We start from the raw sequence: 16,492 nt of genomic DNA, 5'->3' as shown, positions 1-16,492 counted from the left end.
GGCCCGGCGTCCCTGTGCAGCCTCCGCCGCCGATGGGGGAGGTGGAGCCGGGCCCCGGGGGCCCGCTGGAGCCCCGGGAGCCTCCCGAAGCGTCCGCGAGCCGCCGGCCGGGAGGGATCCGGGTCCTGAAGGTGAGGCCGGCGATCGGGCGGTCTGGGGTGGGAGTGAGGGAAGGAAGAGGCCGCCCCCGCCCCGCGCGATGGCCAAGGGGGCCGGCCACCCCCGCCCGCGTCCGTCAGTCAATCAGCACGGCTTCTCGGCCGCCCCCGGCCCGGCTTGGGGGCACCACGGCCCCCGCCGAGGCCTGCGCGCCGCGCCCCCAACCGAGGCCTCAGCTCCTCTGGCCCGGCGCTGCCCATCGCTGGCCGCGCGCCATCCGCCTCGCAGGCCCCCGCCTCTCGGGCCCACGCCTTCGGTCGGTGTCCGTCCGTCCGCCGCCGCCCACCCGGCCCCTGCGGACCCTCAGGCTCTCCAGGGCCGCCCTCTTTCGCGCTGGGGGCCGGGCTCCACGGCTCCGAGGGCCGCCTCACTCCCGGCCCGAGAGCGGGGCTGGAAGTACGCAGGGCTTTCTCCCCGGACACCTGAAGACATCACCCCAGCGGGGGATGGCGGCGGCGATTGGCCGCGCGCCGCGGTGTGCGCGGGGAGAGACTGCCCTCGGGGCTCGGGAGCGAAGTTACCACCCGGCCGCTCGGGAGGCGCCGGCGGGAGGGACGACCCGGCCGGTCGGGGGGGGGGGGGAAAAGCCCGCGGAGGCGCCTCCTGATGGGGAATCGCCGAGCGTAGTGCGGAGAGGAGGAGGGGCCGGCCTGGAAGGGGCATTCCTGCGTGCAGGAGCGGGGCTCACAGCCGGGGACCGGGATGGGGGAGCAGTTATGCAACAGGCAGCAAGCGGGGCTTTTTGGCAGGAATTGGGGGAGTAGGAGGAAATGAAAGCAGATGCAGGCAAGTGGAGCCTAGGAGGTGATGACAAGAAGTTTAAATGCATATGGAACGTAGGGTGAGGAGGGGGCAGTGAAGATGGCTCCAGGGAGGAGGCTATCTTCTGGGTGGAGTTTGCCACTAGCCTTTGAAGTAGTTGAAGAGAACTATTCTTTCGTAGGTCACAACTAGATGTCCTTTCGAAAGATTCCGCTCTAGAGTTCTAGAAGAGGAGTTGATAGCATTTGAAACTTCCCAGGGAGAAGAAAATGTACAAGATATGCTGTATCAAAAAAACCTTGCAGAGCCATTAAAATACAGGCTGTTAAAAATACATTAAGAGTTGTGAATTGCGAGAGTGGGGAGTATGCACTTGCTATGAAGGTTGTTGGTAAACCAACACAAGATAGGAGCCCTGATAGTATAGTGCATAACGGATTGGGCTATTGATGGAAGGGTTGACAGTTTGAATACCCCTGCAGCTCCGTTAGACAAAGATGGACCGTGGTTTCCTCACAAAGATCCTTAGCCTCAGAAACCAGATGGAGGGTCGCAGTGGATCAGAATCGGCTTGATGCCAGTAGGTGGTGGTGGTTTTGTTATTATCAAGATGGGAACAGGTAATACACATAAAATAAGGATTAGAAGGATCCAGTGACATTTCTGAAGCTACAGAAACTAGAATTCTGTAAAATATGAAAAAGAAATTGTGCCATTACATCCCAGTCCTAATGCAGGGACTTAAAAACGATAAACTTTCACAGTTTTAAATTTCTGATTTTGTGTAGTTATTGTAATTTAACCTTATATGTATTATAACTTATTTAGCCATAGCTTGCAAACATAATTACCTGAAGGCTTTTGGGTTTTTATTTTAAAGTGTAGGCACAAATATGTAAATTTCAGGGTTATCAGTAAAGGGCAGGTCTGAGAGATAAGGCAGTGTCTTCTGGCCTAGAAGGTAAACAACTTAGGTGGGTGTTTTTTTCCCCCTTTAAATTTATTAACTTTTCTTGGGAAGTGGATAATGGAGTAAGTTGTGACAGTGAATGAACCAAGAAGGAGCTTTATTGAAAAACAGTCTAACACTGGCTCCTTGATTTGAATCAAGGAACTAGTAATAGAATTCTAGAAATTGATCTTAATTACAGTGCTGAAATGGTGATATGGAAGACTGATTCAAAAACCTTGGCATCCCTTGTTTTATTGCATATAGTCAACAGTTTAAGTAATCCTTGTAATAAATGGGATGGGTTATGAAGCTCCAGTTAAATAGTGGATAACCCATCAGATTCCTAACCAAAAGGATGACAGTTTGAATCTACTTGCTGCTCCATGGGCGCAAAATCCTATAAAAAGTTACATACTCAGAAATCCAATGCAGAGTCACCAAGAGTTGGAATCAGCTCACACAGTGGCCATGTGTTGTGTGTGGTATTTTTGGTTGGTTTTTTGTTTTTTGTTTTTAATGGAGAGTGTTGTGTGTTCTGTAAAAAAGGTCCCTGAATTTCTAGTAAAACTGGAAAAGATTATTTAAGTAGAAGACCTTTTGATTAGGAAGAAAACCCTAATTTCCCCCCATGTTCTCTGAAGACTCTTTGAAAAAGAATTTTCATTCTGTTTGCAACTTGTTTGGTTTTGTTTTTTTTTACATTTAATGAAACAAAAGAAAAAGAAATCAGAAGTATTGCAGTTAAGTAGATTCTGACTGACGGTGACCCCTCACTGTGTTTATGAAGCTGTAAATCTATATGGGGGTTTACTGCTTCATCCCATACTTTTGCTCCCCATTTCTTCCAGCAGTTGGTTGATGCATACTGTGCACTTTTGGTTTGACAGCTCAACATATAATGCCCAACACTAATAAAATATGAATATCATTGTTGTAAAATAATACATGTAGAGCTTCATAAAAAGGGTAACCTAAGTAAGGCTGGACTATACATAGGTCTATCTATTTGGGATGTAGGAAAATTTGATTAAAAATTTGCCCCCAGATTTCATTTAGACAATTGCTGTGTAGGATGTCTTCCTTAGTTATTAGTTACAGTTGGAATATAAGTATTGTATGCTTAGAAATACCTTTGAATTTTTAAATACTGTAGATACTTTCTACAATTTTAGCATTATGTCTTAATCTATTTTACTCATTCTGTAGACACTGTGAAGTTACAACTCATTAGTAAGTACCTTGAGATTAGTTTTATGGTGTGTTTTTTTGTGTGTGTGAATTGAAGGCTTTTATTCAGGTAAAAAAACTGTGAAATCTCTAATGTGTTGGGATGGGAGTTCTTCCAGGTTTTTCTGGTAGGTATACAATAAAAATAATGTGTGTACATGATGGGTTTTTTTAAAAGAAAATCAATACCCAAAGGATTTTGATGTACTGAAAAATTGTTCTCTCCCTGCTCTTATTTATTTATTTTTATTGTATTATTTTTACGTGTACCGTCAAATCAGATCTGACTGGTACAGGAGGAGATTGCCCCCCCCCTTCTCCAGCAGAGCATCTGGTGGATTTGAACCATGTACCTCTGGGATTGTCTCCCTACTCTTTAACACATACATTCCCGGAAATGAGCCCATCTTAGCAAGTTTTGAGTAAAAAAACCTTATCTCCTGAGTCACATTCTAATAAAGCTCACTTAGTATGGAGAGTTCTTATATGTCTGACTTTTTTACTGTGTCTAAAAGGAGCTGTGGTGGCACCATTGTTAAAGTGGATAACCAAAAGATCAGTGTCTTGAAGCCACCAGCTGTTCCGACGGAGAAAGATGTGTCAGTGTCCATAAAGATCTGTAGCCTTGGAAACCTTGCTGGGCTGTTCTCTGACCTGTGGGTTCCTCAGACTTTGAAATGACTCGGTGGCAGTGGGTTGGGTTTTTTGGTACAATAATAATTAATTGTATATGGGTGTGTAATAGTTTGTCACCTTTGAACAGATCACAGCCCTCGTATATTATCTTTGTTTTTTGAGAGGTAAAAGTATAAAATGGAAAGTGAATGGAGCAGGACTTTCTTGGGAAAAGGAAACCAAATCCACTGCCGTTGAGTCAGTTCTGACTTGTGTAACCTCATGTTTTAAAGACTAGAACTGTTGCTAGGGTCTTCCTGGCTGTCCTCCTCACAGTCACCAGGGTGCCACTGAATGTAGAAGTATCAGCATTTGGGTAGTTGAGTGGAAGGAACTACCCTGAACCTTGAAAGGAAGGCAGCACTAGGCAATTCAGCAGTGGTCAGCAATACTACATCTTGGTGATTGCTAGAAGACGTTGCTTTTGTCCAGGTCTTTTAAGTACTCTTGGAACTTATATTTGAGAGTGTTTATTACAGTGCTAATTCAACTGTTTATCTTAATATTATTATATATAGAGAGAACTGACTCATAGCTGACCCTATAGCTGGTTTTCAGAGACAGTAAATTGCATGGGAAGAAACTGACCATCTTTTTTCTTGTGGAACAAGCTGGTGGATTTGGACTGGGTACAACTTTGGGTTGGCAGCACAGTTCCTTACCAATTGACTAGGGATACATTCTTTATGGTAAACCAACAACACAGTAATATTAACAGTGTATATAAAGTTTCCTTAAGGGATTTATAGTCTCAAGGAAAATCAAGTCCATTATGCATTTTTAAAAAAAGAAAAACTGAAATTTTATCACAAGAAAAATCACGTATGAATTAACCTAATACTTCCTGAGTTCGTTCTTACCTTTTTTTTTTCCCCCGTTCTTGCCTTTTTTAAAAAAAACAAAACAAAACTGGAACGGTCTATAAGCCATTAAAGAACTTTCAAAGGTACTAGTGAGTGGCTAGGTTTGGTCTTTGTTGTCCCTACACAGTGGGCATAATTGCTTTCCCCTGAATGCAGAATACACAGTTTTATAGAAATGCTTTTGTACAATAGAGACTACTATTTTCACGTGGATCTTTCCCAAAGATGAAAAAAATAAAGAATATATAAAATTAACCAGTGATTTAAAAAAAAAAAAATCAGTGGTACGAATTGATGGTTTCAGTATTTGTAAAATAAGTCCTAGAAAGCACTTTTTAATTCTGAGACATTTGTCTTTGAGAATCTGCCCTTGGTGAGGCGGGAGAGACCTAGTTCCCACTTGTGGTAGGGATTTATCCTACTTATCTAAAGTTAGAATCAGAAATAATCCTCAAGGTTTTGAATAGCTAGGCCCAAATCACTAACATCTGAAAGATGATCAATTTTCCTGTGGTATCCAAGTGAATAAACAGCCGCAGCAGGGGCTTAGGCATACCAAGAAGGTGGCCCAGAACTGGGCAGCATTTCATTCTGTTACGTCTGAGGTTGTCAGGACTGAGAACCAATTTGATGACAACTAACAACATCATCTTAAATCTAAATAATGAAGCCATTCTCATCTGTGTTTCTTCTCTCTGCCCACATGGGGGGGTACTTCATAATGTTAAATATTTTTCCTTTAATATCAACTTTAGGAAAATACTACTTGTTTGGTTTTGAAGTATTTTATAATGAATGATAAAGTTGGGAGTTTTTAAAAACTTCTTCTCACTTACTAGTATATAAAGATTTTCTATTTCCAGAGATGTAGATACCCTCCTTCCCGGTATATGTTTAACTTTTTGCCAGAAGCAGTTAGGGAGCACTTGTGACTTGTCTGTAGGGAGTTGGGCAGCTAACCCAAAGGTGGCCCTACAGGGGTAGTTTAAGAGAGGATTGACAGTCCCTCCTGTGAGTCACAGCTTTTGAAAACCCACTGGAGGGTCAGCTATCAGTTGCTCCCCGCTCAACAATAATGAGTGAGAATTGGGCTAATTGAGAATAAAATTCTGTGATGTCAGCAGAGCTGTGCAAACATTTGATTGACTGTAAATCCCTTAAGGAAACTTTTTCAGTATTACTGTGTTGTTGGTTTACCATAAAGAATGTATCTCTAGTCTATTGGTAAGGAACTGTGCTGCCAACCCAAAGTTGCACCCAGTTCAAATCCACCAGCTTGTTCCACAAGAGAGAGGATGGTCAGTCTCTTCCTATGCAAGTAAGTAAGCCACTGCGAGAAGATTTCTGTGGAGGGAAGAGGAAGACATAGCAAATAATTAAAACATGCTATGAATTCTGAAAAATGAGTCACTGAGTACATTATGGAGCACAGTTGTGCCCTGGCACACATGGGGTTGCGTAGTTGAAGGGAGAATGGGGAGGGAAGCTGTGGCCGGCTTCACAGAGAAGGCAGTACCTGAGCAGACCACTGAGGGGCAACTTGTCAGAAGGCCAAGGGTGGGAAGGACGAGATAGACAGATCACAGAATTGTGGAACATTTGGTGTATTTGAGTAGTTTCAAGGACTCCAATATGACTGGAACACAGAGTGATAGGTAGTAGGGAATGAGGTTAGAGAAATGCATTGGTGTAATTGTTACTGGAAATTTTCATTTTTTGAAAGGGAGTAGAAATGACAGAGATGTGAGTTGGTCTTTAGAAACTTATTCTATTGTAGCAATTGTTTTTGGTTGGAGCTAACTTATTAATTTATGAATTTTGCCTACCCAATTTTGATGCCTTATCAACGATACTAATTTTAAGAAAAATATGATAGAGATGGAAAGAATGTTTGCTCAATATTGTATAATACCAGACTGACCTGGATTACCAGGAAAGGATCCAGGAGGTAGAGAAACTTGGATATTTGCATAAGGAAACACTAAAAAAAGTTTATAACATTGTTTCAAATATTGAAAAATTGTAATTAAAGTAATACAATTAATAAAATAGATAAATTGTGATGTGTTTATATATTGTTAAGTAGTTCCAATGAATGAGCTGAACTTGTTAACATAGGTATATTTCTAAACCAGTAAAAACCTTGCTGTGTTAAGATTTAGATAGTCTTAAATCCTATAAAATAATACTGTATAGTTCAAGATATCTCTACATATACATGATAAAAAAAAAAAATACATAGAATGATGAATACCAAATACAGTATTAGTCTTTGTTTCTGAAAAGAGAGGGAGGGCTTGAGATTGTGGTAGGATACCATATAGTGTACAGACTTCTTTAGAATAGTGATCCGAAGCAAATATGGTAAAATACTTGTGAAATCCAGGTGGTAGATAGACAGATGTTTTGTTATTCTTGACGGTTTTCTGGAAACAAGAAAAAAACCCAGGATGATAGGTATGGATGAAAACATGAAAGCACAAAGAAATGGTGCTTTATGAAATGATAAAAATTATCATAAAACAAAATTATGCTTTATGAAAACATAAATTATATTACCCTGGTTAAAATAGAGGTTGAGACTCAGAAGTCTATATGAGAGGGTGGAATTCTTAAGTAGAATATTGGTGAAAATAAAGTGGCAAAAGAAAAAAGTGGCAAGATGGAGTGAGGACTCAACATATATCAGTTAAACACTTCACTAATGATTCCTTTTTCTTAATATTTTTTAGAGAAATATGAAACGCAATGGGAGCAGAAATTGTTTAAATAGGAGGAGCAGGTTTGGTTCTCGAGAAAGAGATTGGCTGAGAGAAGATATGAAGAGAGGCTGTGTTTACCTTTATGGAGCAGACACGACCACTGCCACTACAACCACCAACTCCTCCTCCTCCTCCTCCTCTGACTTACATCTCGTCCTTTGCACAGTGGAGACACCAGCATCTGAAATATGTGCTGGGGAGGGAAAGGAAAGCCTTTATTTACAGCTTCACGGAGACTTGGTCAGGTAAGACCTGAGTTTTACCCCTCTTTCTCTGTTGCTAAGATGCTGTCTTTAAGATTTATAGCTTTGGAAACTCAATGTAGGGTTGCTGTGAATTGGAACTGATGGCACAGAGTTTATTCTTCCACAGTATCAGGAATGTGTGTGTGTGTGTGTGTGTGTGTGTGTACCGTCAAATCAGATCTGACTGGTACAGGAGGAGATTGTCCCTCCTTTTCCCGGCAGAGCATCTGGTGGATTCGAACCGTGTGCCTCTGGGATTGTAGTTGCAGCTCCTTGCAGTATCAGGAATTTAATTTGCATTTCTACTTGGAAGTGAATTTCAAGATTTTAATTGTCCTGGAACTGATGCTGATTGTGGAGTCTTGAAAAAGATTTATCCTAGGAACCTCAACCCACGATGACCCTCTGTAAAGATTGTAAACCTTTATAGAATCAGATTACTTTATCTTTCTCCTGAAGATCAACTGATGGATTTCAGCTGCCAGCCTTTCAGTCATCAGCACTGTGCTACAAGTTACTTGCTTTTATGTCCCATTGAGTCAGAACCGACTTATAGTGGATTTCGGAGGTAAATCACTCGGGAGGAGATTGCACATCATTCTCTTTGGCTGGTGGATTCAACCTGAGTGCCTTCAGATTGGCAGTGCAACTCCTTAACCACTGGCCTACATGTACAGAGCTAATATCAAATAAGAAATTTTTAAATATTCAGTTACTGTCTTTCCTTGCTCACCCTTCTCTGTAGTAAATGAATGTCCCTCTTGAAATAGAATCCAAAGCTGTGGCTACAATTCTCTTGAAAGTGAGGAAGCTCTCACTCACACCTGAAAATGTGGTAACAATAGTAGCACCTTTTTTGGTGCTAAAAATTGATGTCTTTTTAAAATCTAAACTGAAGTTTACTTTGTGTTTCTTTTGGGATTTGGACTAATTCTTTAAAAAGTAGATTAGTGCTTTAATGTTTTCCTTGTTCACTAGTTAATGTGCTCAAACAAATACATTTCCTAAATCCATTTGTAAAACAAAAGGATCAGACTGGGTGATCCTAGGCTTTTCTAAATCTTAACACTGACTCTGATCTAATTTTATCAGGTGGAAAGCCTTGACCTAGATTAGAGCTGATAATAATTGATAGAGTTACTTATTTAAACATTTGTCTAGTACATTTGTTTATTCATACATACATAAACAAAGATACTAGAAATACAGAGAAAACCACATTTGGTTTGGTTTGCTATTGCTAGTTGTATCTTTTGTTAAGAAGCCAAATGGCATGTGTTTACTTCCATAGTTGAATCTAAACTATACTTAACATTGGAGAGTTTCTCTCTTTTGGCCCTCCGGACTTGGATAATTTATAATGAAATAGCTCTTAAGGATATATTTGATTAGAAAATAATGAAAACCGTTATAACTGTGGCTCAAAAGAATGAATATATTTTCATTGCTTGAATAGAATTTCAAGGGAAATTCTGTGTCATCCAGCCAAAGAATAATTATGATGATGGTGGTAGATTTTTTTCTGATGTTTACTGCTTATATTAGTCTTTGTACTTGCTGTTACTTGTTCCTGTTAAGTTGATTGCAACTCGTGGCAACCCAGCGTATGTCGAGTAGAACTGTTGATAGGGTCTTCAAGTCCTCTCTGAAGTGGATACCGCTTCCTTCACCTGAACCTGAGTGGGTCCAAAGCACTAACGAGCTTTTGGCTAGCAGTCTGTCACCATCCAGTGTTCTTAGTCCTTCATGTACATTTTCTCATTTAATCTTCACAGTAACAAAGAAGGTAGTATAATTTTGTCAGGTGAGGAAAATTGAGGCTTTGAGAGGTCCAGTAACCTTCTCAAGGTCAGACAGCTATTCTCAGGCAGATGATAGACTTCACTGTGAGTAAAGACCCTTCAGAAGAGGAGTTTGTGCAGCATCTATAACTCAGTTGCAGAGTTTAATCATACTTACTTAAAGTTTTCATATTTAGCTGTAAAGTGCTTGAGTTCCATCTTAATTAGAAGAGGAAATACTTTCTTTGTATTAGATATTCGTAGTTGAAGGGGTTATCTCTTTTGGTTTTTTCTCTGCTTACTGAGGTGTGATATATACTCATGTAGAAAATACAGAAAACTGTAGAGAGAAATAGTAATAGTCAGTATTCATGGTTTATGTAGATTACATCTTTTAATCTGCCACGGTGATCTTGTGAGGTAGTTACTAATTGTTCTCATTTGATAGATGAGGGAGGTGAGTTTTAAAAATGTTAAGTGTCTCACTTAATGTCACTCAGGTATTAATTGCTAGATCTGGAATTTGTACTGTGGCATTCTGACTTCAGATGCTAACATTAACCTACATCGTCATCTTGTAGTAAGATTCCCCCCCCAGATCCTTTCATAAATGAGATAAATGAGTGTGTACTATTGTATATGTGCATATGCATATTATGTATACATACTTTCTGTTCATGTTTTTGGTCTCATATATTGTTGTTAAGTGCTGTCGAGTCAAGTATGACTCATAGCGATCCTGTGAACTACAGATCTTGACCCTGTCCTATCCTGCGCCATCCTTATCATATAGTCACTTTTATATCTTGCCTATTCCTTAATATTTTCATCTGAATTTCCTTGTCATTTAAATTCTTTCTTGTTCCTAGGTGCTGTTGAGTCATCTCCTCACACATAGTAGGCCTGTATTGAGCAGAATGAAACCCCAGTCCTGAGCCATCTTTACAGTATGCTGGGCTTTTTAAAAAGCCCATTGTTGCGCTTACTGTGTCAGTCCATCTCCTTGAGGATCTTCCTCTCCTTCTCTGATTATCTACTTTTCAAAGCATGATAGCCTTTTTTAAGAGCTGGCCTCCCTCCCTAACATGCTTAAATTGTGTGAGACAGAGTCTCACCATCCTTGCTTGGAAGGCGCACTCTGACAGCACTTCTTCCAAAGCAGATTTATTTGTGCTTTGGCAGTCCATGCATGGCTTGTGTAATTTTCTTCACTAAGACCACAATTCAGATAGCATCAGTAATTTTTTTGATCTTCCTTATTCATTGTCACCTTTCACAGGCAAATACCATAGCTTCAGAAAATAACAAATGTTGATGAGGGTCTGTAAAGAACCGAGCATTCTTACACTGATGGAAGGAAGGTGATGTGCTATACTTTGGGTCACAGGAAAGCAAATCATCATTAAAATGATATCTGGCACCTCATAGGTGCTTAGTAAAAGGGTACCTTTTGAGTTTTTTCCAATCATTCAATGCTTTGAAATAGTGTGATGAGTAAACACTTGCCCATAAATTACTGTAAATAAACACATAAATCACTGTTTAGCTCTCTGGGACTGAAATTACCCATGCATATCATCCAGTATTCCCTTTTCCCTTTTTTCAACCTCTTGTGTATAGCTGAAAGATTACCTGTTTGTATAATTTTAGTACTTAAAAGGCATCCATTTACCCTTCATTTCCACTTAGATCTTTGGAGGCAGAGTTTTTCCTGGTTGTTAAAACAACTAGTGAGAGTTACCTGCATCTGGGGAAAGAACCAGAGAGGCTTAACAATCTTACACAACAAGGAATTGTCCTATCCCTAAACCAGCAATTTCCTGTTTAGAATCACTGAGACTGTTTCCCTTTACTTTGTAAGTGTAGAACAGAGATCCAGAGAGGCAGGCTCTGAAGCCTGTCTTTAAATGTGGTAGTAGGGCTATAGCTGGCACACAACTGTTTTGACTCCCAGTTCACAACCCTTGACATTATGATATTTGGCCTTTTTAATTGAACTGTTTAAGTGATAAATGATTCTTTAAAGTACTCTGGTGGCATAATCTGTAGGGAATTGTAACGCTTACCCAAAGGCTGTCCCTCTCCAATGGTTGAATCTTATCTACCAGGGGCTCTGCTAAAGAACGATGGCAGTCTCCCACATTGTGATATTCAGCCTCAGAAATCCAGTGGAAGGTCAGCTATGAATTCTTACTCAAAGGCAATGAGTTGAGTGACGTTGAGCGTAATTGTTGCTTTCCGCCTAAAATGTTCTCACAAGTTCAGTATGAAATAGATTGTTCTTTGGCTTATGATTGTGTAATAGTTTTTATTCTCAGTCATCAAAATGATGAAGATTTCTAAGTGCTTGATAGACCAAGTTGAGAAAGTAAAATAAAGCTTAAAATAAACTGAGAAGTAGAAGGATGAGTATACAGTGGGATTGGGAATTCTGAATTGTTGGGTGACCTTTGGTAAGCCACTAAGATTTTGTTTACTGTAAGTTGTTTTTCTTCTAATCCTCCCCCACTCCACATTTTATTACATATGAAATTAGTGTTTATCTCACCATGGCTGGTCACAGTTTAATGGTCTTATTGTTCATGGCTTAGGTCATAGTTTAGTTGGCACTGCTTTTTTCTTAATGGGGGGTGTGTGTGTACTGTATCTTTCAGGTGATGGTTTATAATGTATGTTACTATGTGCTGTTGAGTTGGAACTGACCCATGGCTGATCTCTAGCAGATTTTCAGAGGCTTTAAATTGCATAGGAGGAGATGCACATCTTTCTCCCTTGGAGCATTGATGGGTTCAAGCCAAGTGCGTTTGTGTTAGCCGCATAACTTCTTACCACTACGCCATCAGAGCTCTGTATAATGTATAGATATAATAAAATATGATCATTTAAAACATAGCTTTTAAAATTTCTTAGTGTAAGTTCTTTTAATTCTCTTTGCATAAGGATTTAACTATATAAAATAAACTTCTTCACCTCCTAAAGAAACGAGGCTTTAAAATCCAGCTCACAAAGGTTCAACTTTATCATTATATACTAATTGTGTGACTTTGAGTCTATTATCTAATCTTTCAAAACTTTGTTTTTCTTATTGGTAAAAATGGGATATTGTTGTATGTATACAGAGGCTGTAAATCGCACAAGAAGAGATTGGCCAACATTCACCTGTGGAGTAGCTAGTGAATTTGAACTGTATGCTTTTGAATTGGCAGCACAATTCCTTACCACGAAGCCCCAGAGCTCCCTAAAAAAGGGCATAGTATTATAATCTGTAAATCACCTTCAGCATAGTACCTTAGTGTTTAGTATGGCTTTTATGTGCTATTGTGGCAGAACCAACTTGTAAGTGACCTCCTAGGGGGGTTTCAGAGGCTGCTAATTGCATGGGACTCCTTTGGCCATCTTTCTTGGACCAATTGATAGATTTGAATTGAGTGTCTTTGAGTTAGCAGCACCACTTCTTACCCACTAGACTGTTAGAGCTCCCTACAAAATGAGTATAGGAGAGAGTAATATTGGCAACAAAAAGTGTCACTTAACATTTCAACTTTTTCTCTTCTTTCTAAAGAGACAGTAAGAGTCCTGTAATGGTTTTGGTACACTTTTAATACTGTTGAGAACTGCTATAGACATTTGGTGTGAAGTGACCATCAACTGAAATATCCTTTCTGCTGATAAGGAGCTTTGCAGGCGTAGTCTGTAGCATGTGGCACAGCTAACGGAGGTTTCTGGAGGTTTGAGCCCACCAGCAGCTCCTCTGGAGAAAGTATGGGCAATCTCCTCCAGTCACGAGTGACAGCCCCAGAAACCTGATGGCAAGTCTGTATAAGCTTAATCAATTCTGGCAGCAGCTTTGGCTTTTATTCCCCTGTAGGTAAATTTGTTCTTTATATCTGTGTTATTAATGTTAACATTTGAATATTACATCTCTTAAGTGGCCAAAGTTTGAATTTTAATTTAAATTTGATGTAGAGAATGTTGCTGTGCTTTTTTAAAGTCTGTGATATAATGTAATACTCCTCATGTTGAGTTTGTTAAGTGTGTGATTTTACCTGTCAGTCAGTATTGAAGTAGAACTGATAAGTGAAATGATACCTGGAATGAAATTTACTCTTCCTTGCTTATATCTTAACTATTAACTGTTTAGAATGTGTGGCTATAGAAAGAGTTGTAAACTCTATTGATAATGTTACTGATTTGTTAATGATTAATCTAAATAAACATATCTCTTTACATTAAAATGGACTATAGTATTTACTGTAGGGAGCTCTCCTAGCTTAGTGTTAAGGAATTGCACTGCCAATGCAGAAGTACGCTGTTCAAATCCACCAGGTACTCCACGGGAGAAAAATGGACAGACTCCTCCTGTGTGATTTAGTACTTCTGAAAACCTGCTGGAAGGTCAGCTCTGGGTTGGTCTGCCTCGAAAGTACATAGCAGCAACAAGATAGTATTTGGCATAATCTATAACCCCCAGTTAAAACAAGCTTGGAAGCAGGAGTGGCATGCACTTCCGAAATAGCTTGCCTCTGGAAACCCTATGAATGTGGAGAAACAATGAAAGTTATACAAGTGTTCACAAGTATTCATGTCCTTCATTCATCCGGTCGCTATGAGTCGTCTACGACTAGAATGGCACTTAACAACAACATAGCCCTGCTAACCAAAAGGTCTGTACCTCTACCAGTTTGAATCTGAATCAGTCTTGAGCTCTGAGAGAGAAGGTTGAACGGACTTCTCCTGTCAAGATTTACAGCTGAAGGAGAGTCACCCTGAGTTGTTGGCACTGACTCGCTGGCAGTGAATTTCAATTTCTATTAGTTCTCAGAAGTATTAAAGGTACACCAAAATAGTTAATAGTGGTCTCACTGACTCCTTACAGCAATAGTAGGGATGGATAGTTGAAACGTTGAATGGAATTCTTTGTTGCTAACACTACCGTCTCCAATCCCCAATTTGCAGTACATAATTTCCCTTTGATTTGCAAGAGATTTAACAAATAGCTAATTTTCAGCCTGTTAAACTTTTGGAACTTTGGAACATAAAATTGAGCTGTAAGCGTATTTCCCTGTTTCCCTCCTCGTACCCATAAACAGATGAGTTTAATGAGTAAATGGAATTAGTCCCTCATTTTACTTGTTTATGCAGTTCTTAAAATATTAACTTGTTTACTCACTTATGCTAAATTAATGTGAGCAGATGTTGAAGTTCTCCTTCCCCCCCATCAGAAAAAATACTTTCTTTGGGTGGAAATATAAAAAGAGGTTGATCCACAGGCATTTGTAGACAAAGAAATTTTACAATGTAAAATATGTCAAACATAGGATGGTTTTATTTTCTAGAGAAAAAGAGTTTTAAAATGAGCTGTAAGATTTAACCTGAAAATATCATTATTTCTTGCCCAGAAATACTGAATAATATGAATTTATGGAATAGAGATAGATTTGACTCTGTATCCTGAAAAACAATAGGGTTTCGGTAGAATTTGTATTAGGTTAGGAAAGTGTCTTGGATACTTCATAGAATCTTGAGTTCTGAAAGAGACAGAAGATCATCTAGCCTTCACGCGATTCCTATAGGAGTTACTTCTAAAGTATCTGTGACAAATGCTTCTCTAGCTGTCCGTGAGCTTTTAGCTATTGTGAGAGGTAGTCTGTTTTAGTAATTGGTAGTCTGTTTTAGTAATTGGACATCTGTAATTATTAAGGTCTGTTGAGTCCTAACACACCTATGTAACGTCTTCCCATTATTCCAAGTCCCTTATTTTGGAGCAATACAGAGTAAATTTACTCCTTCTTGACACCTGAAGATAGTTCTTTAAGTATTCCTTCATTTCCTTGTCTTCAAGTTAGTCTTCCTTCAGTCATCCTTTATATCTGTCTCTCTATATATGCATGTTTATATGTTGTTGTACTTCAGTGTTGAGTTGAAATCAATTCATAGCTGACCCTCCAGAGGTTTTTAGAGACTATAAATTGCATGAGAGGAGATTGTCTGTCTTCCTTGGAAAAGCTGATGATCTCAAGACTTTGGGTTGACAGCACAACTTCTTACCCACTAGGCCATCAGTGCTGTGTGTGTGTGTGTGTGTGTGTGTAGATGTGCGTGTTGTTGTTGTTGTTGTTAAGTGCCACTGAGTTGACCACAGCTCAGAGTCACTCTCAAAACAGATCTGAACTTTGCCTTGTCCTCTGCCATTCTCACAGTCATATTCTCGAGCCCATTCTTATTGTCAGCATGCCAGTCCATCCTGTTGATCATCTTCTCTTTTTCTTAACCTCCACTTCTTGAAGCGTGATGTCCTTTTCCAAATAATAGCCACTCCTGAAAACATGACCTAAGCATGTGAGATGAACTTTCACCATCTTTGCCTTTAAGGAGCATTCTGATTGCATTTTTTTTCCAAGGCTCTTTGTTCTTTTAGTCTGTGGGATAGTCAGTACTCTTCTCCAGCATCACGAGTCAAAGGGGCTGATAATTCTTATGTCATCTTAATTCCTTGTCCAGTTTGCATAGAAAGTAATTAAAAAGACCATGGCTTGGGTCAGGCCCACCTTACTCTTTAGATTGACACCTTTGCTCTTTAGTGTTTTGGAAAGACCCTTGACAGCATATTTTCCAATGTAACATGTCTTTGGATTGATTTCTTGACTGCTGTTACCATGTGTGTTGATTGTGGGTCTAAGTAAAATGAAATCATTGACAACTTCAGTTTTCTGTAGCTATCACAGTGTTGCCTGTTGTGCCAGTGGTGAGAATATCTGTTTTCTTAATGTTGAGATGTAATCTGTATTGAAGGCTGCAGTCTTTGATCTTTTGCAGCAAGTGTTTCAGTCATCTTCACTTTAAACAAACAAGATTGTATCATCTGCAGGTTGTATAATGCAGGTTGTTGATGGATCTTACTTCAATCCTAGTACCGTATTCTTCTTATAGTCCAGCTTCTCCAATTATTTGCTCAGTGTCCAATGAATAGGTATTGAGAAAGAACACAACCCTGACATGCACCTCTCTTGATTTGAAGCCATGTACTGTTCCCTTGTTCTTTTCTGACAATAGCTTCTGGATCTAA

General features: G+C 39.8%; 1 protein-coding gene across 2 annotated transcripts in view; it reads left to right on the top strand.

Moving 5' to 3' along the window:
- The first annotated feature begins 32 nt into the window (after window positions 1–32).
- PHLPP2 (PH domain and leucine rich repeat protein phosphatase 2) overlaps window positions 33–16,492 on the top strand; it is a 77,218-nt gene continuing 60,758 nt past the window's right edge. Inside the window, exons 1-2 of one of the 2 annotated variants that reach the window (XM_006878629.1) lie at window positions 33–131; window positions 7,371–7,645. In XM_006878629.1, the coding sequence (XP_006878691.1) occupies window positions 33–131; window positions 7,371–7,645 (374 nt within the window). Of the gene's footprint in view, window positions 132–7,370; window positions 7,646–16,492 lie in introns of those variants that run through there. The other variant, XM_006878630.1, reaches the window with a different exon arrangement.

This window comes from Elephantulus edwardii, unplaced genomic scaffold (assembly GCF_000299155.1).
Source record: "Elephantulus edwardii isolate Elephantulus edwardi_28Jun2011 unplaced genomic scaffold, EleEdw1.0 scaffold00001, whole genome shotgun sequence".
Taxonomy (NCBI): domain Eukaryota; kingdom Metazoa; phylum Chordata; class Mammalia; order Macroscelidea; family Macroscelididae; genus Elephantulus; species Elephantulus edwardii.
Note: the sequence above shows the minus strand (reverse complement) of the source record. Positions and strands in the feature narration are given on the sequence as shown.